Genomic DNA, 12500 nt, shown 5'->3' with positions numbered 1-12500 from the left:
TGCTGCTGTTGTTGTTGTTACTGCTGTTGCAGTGACGTTGATATTTCGATATTGATGTTGTGTGTGTGTGTGTGTGTGTGTGTGTTTTTTTTTTTTTTTTTTTTTTTGATATAATTAAGAAATTTGAAGAAAATAATAATAATAATAGTAATAAAAATACTGAAAAACAACAATAACAACAAGAAGGAGAAAATATATAACATGGATAAGAAAGATGCCAGCCGCTAGAAAAATAAAGCAGATTATATATAATAATAATAATAATAATAATAATAATAATAATGATAACAGTGATAAGAACAATAACAACAACAATAATTATTATTATTATCATTATTACTATCATTATTATTATTTCCCCCTTTTTTAGAAAAAAAACTTATTAATCGAAACGTTAGTAAAACAAAAGGCTTGATAAGGCAGGCCTCTTTTCTTTTACATATATATGTGTATATATATGTGTGTGTATATATATATATATATATATATATATATATGTATATACAGAAAGAGGCAGCTTTAGCAGAATAGAAAGGAGATAAGCGTTAATGAGATTAGCGATAAAAAAAGGAATATGATACCAATTATGATTTTGAAGAATAATAATGATAATAATAGTATAAATGATGTTATTTAGATTAAAATGAACCCAAATATGAATAGAATCCCAAAAACATCAACATCATATTATATATAAATGTGTGTGTGTATTTATATATATATATATATATATATATATATATATATATATCGAAATATATTTACTCACACATATATGCATACATATGTCCATACACGCACACACACACACACACACACATATATATACATATATACACATACATTCACACACAGAGATATATCATCATCATCATTATTTGATGTCCGTTGTCCATGCTGGCATGGGTTGGACGGGTTGACCAGAGCTGGTAAGCTGAAGGGCTGCACCAGGTTTCAGTCTGATTTACCATGGTTTCTACAGCTGGATGCCCTTTCTAATGCCAACCTCTCCAAGAGTGAAATGGATGCTTTTAATGTGCCACCAGCACGGTTGCCAGTTATGTGACACCAGCAATATATATACTTGTTTGTTTATTTGATATGCATGACAGGCTCCTGCACAATTTCCATGAAAGACATTCTACTCACAAAGCATTGGTGAACTTTAGGCTATAAAAGAAGACACTTGCCTAAGTAGCCAAACATCAGGATTGAACCTAAAACCACATAGAAGCAATGTAAATTGCTTAACAGGGCAATCATGCCTGCATCTGATCAACTGAGATTTGTAATGCTTAAAATCAGTTGCAGTATTTCAGTGAGTTTACAACATGGCAAGCTTTAGCCGAAGATCTTCAATAAGGTAGAAACATGTCTGGAATTGTCTCCTAAATCTTGGTGGCAAATGTGTCATTGTATAATATTTTATCCTACCTCAGTTTTTAAAGGTGAGCTTTCATTCACTTAAATCATACATAAACACTATTTACATACATACAATACACACACATGCATACATACATACATATATATATATATATATATATATATATATATATGTACACACATGCATATATATAGTATATATATATATATATATACATACATATAATATGATGATGACGAAGGCAATGACGATGATGACGATGATGGTGACAGTGATAATGGTGGTGGTAGTGAGAGAGAAAAAGTAGAAGACCTGAAGTCATGTGACAGAAAGAAACACATGTGACATGATAAAAGTTACAAAAAAACAAAACAATAAACAACAAATGTGACACCAAAAAAAAAAAAACCCAAAATTCATTCCGAACTATCACAAAAAAATATAAACAAGTTGTGTGTATGTGTGTGTGTGTGTGTGTGGATATATAGGGCTGTGTGTGTGTGTGTGTATGTGTATAAATGTATGTATGTATAACAGTGTGTAATTAGTTGTTTTGAAATAAACGTATGTCGTGAGTAAGTAAGGGTTGTAAAACACTTAGAAAACCATGCAATGTTGATGAAAATAGAGTTGATGGTGGTGGTCATGGCGGTGGTGTGTATGTGTGTTGTAGAGGAATGAGATTGTGAAAAAAAAGAGCATTATTATTATTATGTATGTTGTTTTCAATATTTACATATGAAGCTCTTTGTTTGGAAGCTTGGGTGGATGGGGGTGGAATAACGAGGACACAGGAGTGGGTCTGACCCTCTACCCCACCATTGGTATTTACCTATCCTTAAGGTCTTTTGTTGTAGTGTAACCTCACTCCTGGGATGCCTTTAATTAGGGAGTTTTCTTGATTAGGGGTTCCTTTTTGAATAATGTTATTATTATTATTATTATAATTGCCTTTGCACAGCTTCTAACGCTGGAGATGTACTACAGTGTCAGCTGTTCACTAGCAGTGAACTAAGGTAACACCTCTTATTTTTCGAGCCCCTTCTGGAGTATTCGAGCGGTTCCAAGCAGTGCTGTTTTCTGCAAGTGCTCCACCCTTATTGCAGCCCCTATTTGTTCCACATACTTCTCGAGATTTTTGCTCACTGTTCCCAGGGCTCCGACAATTGTTGGTACTACTGCTACCTTTTTCATCGACCACAACTGCTTAACCTCCCAAGCTAACCTGTCATATCTCTCGACTTTTCTTTCTTCCTCATCACAAACCTTGTTGTCAGCTGGGCATGCTATATCTATGATCCAGCATAGATATACTATATCTATGATCCAGCTGGGCATGCTATATCTATTGATCCAGATTAAGACTATGTCCGGCTTCGTATTCTCAATCTCATGGTCGCACTGAATCATAAAATCCCATAGGATCTTTGCATTTCTATTTCCGACGATGCCTCCAGGTTTGTGGTCGTACCAATTTTTTGCTCTGTCAAGTCCATACTTGTTGCAGAGTGTCCAATGGACGGGTGAAGGCTTGGGGTGGGGACAGAGGTAGGTGGGGACAGGGGCAGGTGGGGGCAAGGTAAGATTATATATATATATATATATATATATATATATATATAATATACATATACATATACAGATACATATATGTATATGTCTATATATATATAAATATATATATATATATGATATATACATATATGTATATATTTATAAAGGTGTATGTCAATGTATTGGAAACCATAAAGGTACCTGCTCCTCACGGAAGGCCGATGGTTCGGGGATCTAGTAAATCTGGAACGGATAAACAAGAGATTTAGTTTTCATTTTTAATGTTGTTAGTTATCATAATAATAATAATAATAATAAAAGTAATTAAAAAAAATAATGATAAATAAATAATTAATAATAAGAGTGGTAATGGTAAAGACGATGGATGATGACGACAATAATAATAATAATAATAATAATAATATTGATATGAATAATAGTACTACTAATGATAATGTTAAAGATGGTTATGATACTATTGACGATGATAATGATAATAATGAATATTTTTTAAGTTAGTATTTATGAGTAAACATGAACAATAAAATATATGGAATTTAGCTGCATGACACCCAATAAGATGTGACAAGTATAGGGACAGTACATTACACCTCATATATATATATATATATATATATATATATATATATATATATATATATAGTGTTTGTAGTTGCTGTTTAGGGGTGGATTTCGGATACAAGTGAACATGATATTGTAGTCAGCATCAAAAGGAGATAATTACTTTTTTTTTTCTCTTTATCTCCAAAAATATGAACTTTAATTAAAAGTTTAATATTATGTAATATTAAAGTCAAGGAAGTAAATTAAGATTCTAAGAGAAAAATCAGTCTTGTATTACATCTTCCCTTTACAACTTGGATTTTTTTTTTCAACCCTGGTGGACAGGGGTTAAACTGTTCAAACCTTGAAGAGAATTAGGGGGAAAAAAAACAACATTTATGACTTTAAAAGAAAATTACAAATTTGTAAAAAAAAAAAAAAATTGTTGTGAATCTGAAATAAAAAAGGAATTATTAATGAACATAACCTTCCTTTGTGACAGTATTTTTAGACTAGAAATTATACATATAATTAAGTGTGTGTGTGTGTAGTGAAGTTCAAAATGGTACTCAGTGGTTTGAAGTGAGAGACGACTGGCACTTCCTATGTAGTTATTCAAATTTCACACTCTTGGTTCTGAGACAGGATACGATTTGGCATATGATAATGAAATAACAAGATGTGAAGAACCAGCTGTCATAACCACGTGGTCATGTGATCAACCAGATTATCAGACGTTATGCATTGCTGGTCACATTGTGCTTTGCATTGTTTTACCTTTCAAATGATGCCACCAGGCAAAATATTATACAATGACATGCCACCAGGTTGGGTGCCAGTTACATGGTACTAGAATTGACCATGACTACGATTTCACTTGGCTTGATGGGTCTTCTCAAGCATGACATATCGCCAAAGGCCTCAGTCACTAATCCTTACTTCCGTGAGGCCCAATGTTCGAAGGGTGCTTTTTACGTGCTACCAGCATGGGTGTCAGTTACAAAGGTTCCCATGGGAAAGTCATAAAAGGTTTCATTGAGAGTTAGCTTGTGTATAGGTCTGATTTCAATGCATAAAATAGATGAGAGATAAATCTCCTGGACAGGATGCTAGTCTGTTGTAAATAACATTCTCTCATTGATCTGATCCGGTAACTACTCTTGACAACTGGATTAGCTGAAGCAATCTTGAATACAGAGCTTTGTTGAGAAAGACAATAAAATTCTGACAGTGGAATATATCTACATGTAAACACACACACAAACAAACATACACAAAGTGTGTGTAAGAACATGTATACACAAGTAGAGCAAGGAAAATATGTGTACAGGTAATATATATATGCATAGGTAATACAGAAAGGTAATATATACAGCACTGTGCAGGCAAATATATACATACATATACATGTACATATACATATGTATACATATATATATATATATATATATATATACACACACACACAGTCTACAAGAAATTAAAAAGAAAAGCATGTATACACATCACAGCATGTGTGAAAAATATGTGTAAATATACACAAGACAGGCATGTCAAATAATGAATAATGTGTGAACATTTATATACATCCTACAAATAGAAAATGTGGACAGTTGCTGTGAGGCTGAGTGGCACCAGACAACCAGATGACAAAATAGAAAATGCATCAACACAGATCTGAATAACAGGGTATATATATATATATGTGAATATATATGATATATATGCAGCATATGATGAAAACGTGAATAAAATATATAATACACCATGAGTGATGTGACTGAGAACACACACACACACACACACACACACACACACACACACAGATACACACATACGCACACTTCAAAGGTGATGACTAACTTACAGAGCAGTGATTCTCAACCCTTTTTTTTTTTGTCTATGGACCCCTTTGATTCCTGTTCTTCTCTACTGGACCCTCGAAGCTATTCCATGTTTAACCCTTTTGTTACCAACAGATCTTAGGGTCTGAAGGTACACCTTAAAGGTATCCTTTATGGCGAGAAACCCTAGGTAACCCTATAAACCGGCCTCCACTAGCAATATATATATATATATAGATATATAAGCAGTCTGATGATGACTTAATAAGCTGAAACTTCAAAGTCACTGTCAATAATATTCTTGTTTAAGAATAATATATATATATATATATATATTTCATTTTTTCATTCTCTCTCTGTTGAAGAGCGTAAGCTCAAAACATAAAGGAGTTTTTCATTTTTCCTGAGCATCAAACTACTACACTTGCTTGTTGTTCATACTCCTGTCTTCATCTTTTTTTTTCTATAGATTTCAACTATATATATATATATATATATATATATATATATATATATATATTTATATTTATATTTATAAAAAGTGTTTAATGAAAAGAAAGAAGCACTTTCATAAACAGGAAAGTGTTGATAAAAATATGCTAGCAATATTATTAAATGATTTTTTTTGGCAAAAGTGAGGAAACAAAGGAGACCATAGTTGAGAGTGGAATTGTATGGATAAATACACTGATAGATACAAGGTGAATGGTAAACCGAAAAACCAAATCAATATTCTATAGGGTGGGTGATGAATAACAGGAAAAGAGAGGTGAAGAAAAATATATATAAATAAAAACATAAATAGGGATGCATATAGAATAATTGGTGATTGAAAGTATATAAAAATAAAGGTGGTGGATTCGATGTGGACGGGCATGGAAGGATATATGCATAGTGATATGAATTGAATGGTTGTTGAATGAAATATAATAAAAAAAATTTTTTAAAAACAGTACTGAAAAGAACAATATAGGAATATACAGAGAGACAGAGAAGGTATTGGGTTTTAATTAAATACGTATTGTTGGAGTTAATTAATATATTAATGAGAGTCGTTGAGTTAGGATGATGTATCTTACAATAACATACAAGACAACAACAACAGTAACAACAACAACGATGATGACAACAAGCAGAACAAAAACATGGGTGATTTTTTTTAATTGTCTTTCGAGAAATATGTTAGGATTGTTTATTGAAGTTAATTAGGTATTGATGAAGTCATAACGATTACTCTTTAATTAAAGATTAGGTTTATAAAGTATAAAATACTCCTTAGTCAAGGGACTACAGATTATAAAGTATAGAATACTCCTTAGTCAAAGGATTAGAGATTATAAAGTATAGGATATTCCTTAATCAAGGGACTAGGGATTATAAAGTATAGGATATTCCTTAATCAATGGATTAGGGATTATAAAGCAGTGTTACTCAACCATTTTTTGCTTGATCCTCGTAACCATTCGATGGATATAAAAAAAAACATCCGACTGTATTTATTATAATTAAATATTATTAGGAATTGTATAAAAAATATACTTTTTCAATGTACAAAATATTTCAAATTTTTTTTAATACAATTCTTAATAATATTTAATTATTAAATAGGAATTTTTTAAACATTGTAGGGCTATGGGGGGGGGGGGAGGTCCACGTAAGGAAAATAGGAATCAAAGGGGTCTATAGAAAACCCCAATTTAGATAATTTTGCACCTAATATGGGGAGAGGGGAAATCTATTTCTGACAATGGGGTACAGGTTGAAAATTTAGGATTCTCTTTTGTTTATAGTCTACGAACTTCGCTTTAAGGGTAAGGGCAGGAGGGAGGGAAATCTGGGGGGAGTGTCTCACCTATTAAACACTGCAGAGACCAGAGAGAGACCCTGGCTCAGTCCAGGGGGCCAGGTTGGTCTGTGAAGAGAAAAGGACAGATATGATGGGATAAATGACCGCTGCCACTTGACCACCATCACCACCACCACCACCACCACCGCCACTACCATACCAACACCAACACCACCACAAACATTACCTCCACCACCACCACCACCACCACATGAACACAGATCTAGGACACACACACATGGACAGATATTGGTTAAGTCACCGAACAAACTTATATGGGGGCTTAAAATAGAAACATGTAAACAGACAAATAGACACACACACACACACACACCTTATTATTTTAACTTGTTTCAGTCATTGGACTGCAGCCATAGTGGGGCATTTTCTTGGAGGGTTTTAGTCAAATGAATCGACCCCCTGTACTTATTATTTTTTAAAGCCTGGTACTCATCATAGTTGATTATACTGACCCCAGTACACATCATCATCATCATCATCATCATCATCATTTAATGTCCATTGTCCATGCTGTCATAGGTTGGACGATGCTGACTAGCTGAAGGGCTATTCAGGCTCCCTGTCTGTTTTGGTATGATTTCTACAACTGGATGCCCTTCCTAATGCCACTTTACAGAGTGTACCAGGTGCTTTTGCACAGCACCAGCACAGGTGTTTTTTATGTGGCACCAGCACCTTCGAGCCCACAAGATTAGGGATGCTCTCAGCTGGAGAGGGTTGCAAGGGACAAGCCTGTATGCAAGGGCAACCATGCCTTTACTTAGCTTGACCTGTCTTTTCAAGCACAGCAAACCACCAGGGGTCTCGCTCCCCTGTATAATGGTGTGGATGTTGGTGGTTATGTCGGGTTATCAGTCATTTAGTTGCAAGGCATAAACAGAATGCTAGAAGTAATATGAGGCCATCACAACTGGTCGTATACATTGTATGACAAAGACTTTGAGAGATCATGTCTCACAAACACATAAGTAAACAATCAAAAAGAAAAAAAATATATTAAGACTGAGTGGCCTTGGTGTGAATGCTTTTAACCATAGGCTTGTTAGACCAGACCTGATATGCTGGCAACAAGAGCAGAGGTAGTAGTGGTGTGGGTAAACGACAACAACAATTATGACAACAACAGCTCTAATGAGAGCAGAAATAACAGCTTCCGACATCAACGTTACACAACCACAAACATAGAGCGTGGCGGGAGGGGGAGAGGAAGTAAGGAGAGGGAGTAGGAGGAGAGTTGATTCAAACAGCTCCCATCGTATTACTGGTACACATAATGTTCAGAGAAGAGCGAACTACAAAGCTGACGTTGAGACAACAACAAAAACAACAACAGCAAAAAAAAAAACACAAATAAACAAAAACAACAACGTTAGTGGCAATGATAATGATGATGATGATGATGATAATAAGAATATTATCATTGTTTGAAATAACATGGAAAATAATGTCAATAATGGATTGTCATAGTAACAATGAGGAGAACAACAAAAACATACACATTAATAATAATATTTTGATAAGGACACAGATTTTGGGCAACAGAAATAACCAAGTGCCAGTGATAATAATAATAATAATAATAATAATAATAATAATAATAATAATAACAATAATAATCCTTTCTGCTATAAGCACAAAGCCTGAAATTCGGAGGAGCAGGGTAGTCAATTACATCACCCCAGTATGCAACTGGTACTTAATAATAATAATAATAATGATAATAATAGTAATTACAATAGTTATAATAATGATAGTAATAATGATAATTATAATAATAATAATGATGGTAATTAATAATGAGGACAATGATAATGATGATGGCAATAATGTTAATAATGAATTTTAGTGTCTAACATTGGCATGAGACCACTTTAGGGGAAGGATAAAGGGCAAATATGATCTTAGTGGGATTTGAACTCAGAATGTAAAGATCCAGAGTAAATACTGCCAGGCATTTTGTCCGACGCTCTACCAAATGATGACAATAATAATAATAATAATAATAATAATAATAATAATAAGAGTTGTGGTGTTGATTATGATGGTGATTATGGTGATGGAGTGTGAAGAGTGACTCACTTGCGTTCCTTGCCGGTCTTCATTTGGTCAGCTAAATATGTGGCTCTGTAGTTTTCGTAGTGAACATCAGCAGTAACATCCTTCAGGTCTTGCATGTGGGTACTGGTGGGAGGAGACACAAAAATTAATCAGAACTATAACAACAACAACAACAACTACAACAACAGCAGCAGAAACAACTACAGTCTCTGCACATAAGAGTTGGGGAGTTAAACTATGACAGCCTCTGACCTCCAGTCCATCCTCATATCTCTATCAGACATACACCCACCACCATCTGGGTCCACCCTGCACTTCTGTCATATCACTTCCATCCATACACCCCAGCATCCATGTCTTACATACCATCTCTGTTCAGGCCTGTTTTGCATCCTATCTTACACAACATACTACAATGAGGTCCACCTTGCACCCAGCCTTACATACCCTCTCTCTCTCCGTACCACCCCTACATTTCTGTCTTATATACCCTCTACCATAAAGCTCACTCAAGGCTCCACCACGAGCCATAATGATATACTAAAAATTCATCATAGCATTCTTCACTTGAGTGTGTGCACGGGGCCCCTCTCTTGATGCAGTGCCCCTTCTTGATGTGGGACCCTCTCTTGGTGTGGGGCCCTTTCTTGGTGTGGGTCCCTCTCTTGGTGCAGGGCCCTCTCGTGGTGCAAGGCACAATTTGAACAAATCTGTCTAATTGGCATAAACCCATCCCTGGACCCTGTCTCTACTCTGTCTCACATTTCTCACTTACAACAGAAATAAAAATGAAAAGCTAGATGATGTTACCTAATCAACATTTGTCGGAGACGAATGAAGTCACAGTGGTTGGGGTTGTCGACTGGAAAGTAACGAAAGAAAATAAATAATACATATATCATACATGTGTGTGTGTGTGTGTGTGTGTGTGTGTGTGTGTGTGTGTGTGTGTGTGTGTGTGTGTGTGTGTGAATATAAGCAAATATTTGTTTTATTAGAAGTGTTGAAATGTGTATTCGATGGTTGTAATGCATGTGCCTAGGGTACCCTTATCAAACGAGTAGTCATGATGGATATATTGGGTTTCGTATATTTGTACCCTAGTGTCACTTTGATGGCATGCACTGCTCTCTCACTCACTCAATAATGATAATAATAATAATAATAATGATGATCAATACAGGAGTTTAAGAATTGGTAAAAATTACTTCATTATAATTGAGGAGTTGTGAGGTGAGAAATTCATTTAAAAAAAAAATAAATGAAAGAAAAACGGAACCCCCCCGCCCAAAAAAGAAACAGGGCAAATAAAGAATGCTGTCGGTTCTTTACCTTCAACAATTCCCCATGGGTAGACTCTTCCACGAAGTCTCTTACCATTTACCTCAACCACAGTATTGGCGCCAACAATGGCAAAAGGTACTGCTAACTGTAATAGAAGAAAGAATAAACAAATAGTGCAGTTATAGAATCTACTGTATTTGGAACAGTATTGTATCAAGGGGTTTTTTAGTTCCTGGGATGGGGAAAGCAGTTTTATATGCTAATCTGTCTTTTGTTGAGGAATGTCATGTCTGAAATTATCTTTTGTTGAGATCATGTCAAGTTTTACTGAGACAATGTGACTTTCAGAAAATACCAGTTCTATTTTTTTTTTGCAAGATATTCAGCCTCATTACTAGAATAAGCATGAAATTTAATTCCACAGTTAAAGGGTTAAACCTGGAGCTAACAAAACATTGCATAATGAGAACTAACGGAGCATTGCAAAATAGGTGCACTTAACATAGATTTGTAAATTTGTGTTAATTATATCGTCTCAGTAACGTTTAAAGTCACAGCGGCTCTAATATCTGAGAGGAGGGAAAAAGAGCCTAATTACTGAAGTACAGGCATTGCTACAGACTATAAACATGGCCAGGTGGTTGTCAAGTACCCTTTGTGATCAGATGGTTTTTGGTTCAATCCCACTACAGAGTACTTTGGGTACTTTCTACCTTTACCCCAGGATATATATATATATATATATATATATATATATATATATATCTCATCATCATTTAACGTCTGCTTTTCATGCTAGCATGGGTTGGACGATTTGACTGGGGACTGGCTACACCAGACTCCAATCTGATGTGGCAGAGTTTCTACAGCTGGATGCCCTTCCTAATGCCAATCAATCTGAGAGTGTAGTGGGTATATATATATATATATATATATATATATATATATATATATATATATATATATATATGTATACACTTCATTGGATGAAGTACTGAAGGACAATCTCAGGATGTTGGACCTTTCAGGTGAGAGGACAAAGGACCAAGATGCCTGGCACCTTGCCGTATTCAAGAAGACCCCGTACTCCGCAACAGGAATGTTAAGGGCCAATCCGTCTGGTGGTGTAAAGCACTTGTGGTGGTGCCACATAAACTGCTCATGCTGTGCTGGAAACCACAATGGGACTTACTTTCAGTTCTTGGTCCTGTTTTTTGAACTCTTCATCTTCATCGCTGTCACATTCTGGAAATTCATAGATCTGGATGTCATGTTGGTCAATTTCTTGCAGGATCTACAAACAGGAAACAACAGAAACATGCCAATTATATATACATATGCCAATTATATATACATACATAAATATCTATATACATCTGTCAGTCTGTCTGTATGTACGTACGTGCATACATATGTATGTGAAGCAATGTTTTATACACACACACATACACACATATATATACACATAATTAGGATAAAGTCATTATTTAATAATTTATCAGTGGCCAGCATACCAACAAGATGATATTGGTTAATTTGTATTTAAGTATAATTATAAAAATATAATTATAACAAACGGTGTCTATTTCTAGCATACAGGCATTGTCACTTCATTATAATTGTATTTTCATGACTATACTTCAATATATATATATATATCAATAAATTTAATTAGAGGTTGTGTTAACCTCATGAAGGGATGGTTTCATCCAAGGAAATACTGGTTCAATACCTAGTATTTTTGGGGAATGAATTTCCTTAAAATAATAGGTATATATAAAAACTTATAGTTTATATTAATCTAAAAGAAGAAAATGGAAATTGGGGAGTTAATAATTGTTTTTTATTAACAGTAAATTGGTGGATATTAATAGAAATGGCTGAGAGTCAAGATGACCAATTTGCTGTTAATAATAAACAATTATTAACTTCCCAATCTCCA

The 12500-nt window shown here is 34.5% G+C and overlaps 1 protein-coding gene across 23 annotated transcripts in view; it reads right to left on the bottom strand.

The window, feature by feature from the left end:
* LOC106880702 (septin-5) overlaps positions 1-12500 on the bottom strand; it is a 129408-nt gene that overhangs the window by 15248 nt on the left and 101660 nt on the right. For 8 of the 23 annotated variants that reach the window (XM_089342927.1, XM_089342925.1, XM_089342926.1 and 5 more), the window contains 5 exons: positions 11751-11852; positions 10607-10703; positions 10085-10136; positions 9296-9397; positions 3143-3184 (listed from right to left, as the gene is read on the bottom strand). In XM_089342927.1, coding sequence (XP_089199053.1) covers positions 3143-3184; positions 9296-9397; positions 10085-10136; positions 10607-10703; positions 11751-11852 — 395 coding nt within the window. Of the gene's footprint in view, positions 1-3142; positions 3185-3686; positions 3869-7201; positions 7262-9295; positions 9398-10084; positions 10137-10606; positions 10704-11750; positions 11853-12500 lie in introns of all 23 variants that reach the window. The other 15 variants (XM_089342935.1, XM_089342933.1, XM_089342934.1 and 12 more) reach the window with 4 other exon arrangements.

The sequence above is a fragment of the Octopus bimaculoides genome, chromosome 26 (assembly GCF_046866305.1).
Source record: "Octopus bimaculoides isolate indiv1 chromosome 26, ASM4686630v1, whole genome shotgun sequence".
Classification (NCBI taxonomy): domain Eukaryota; kingdom Metazoa; phylum Mollusca; class Cephalopoda; order Octopoda; family Octopodidae; genus Octopus; species Octopus bimaculoides.
This window is presented reverse-complemented; position numbering and strand designations above follow the sequence as displayed.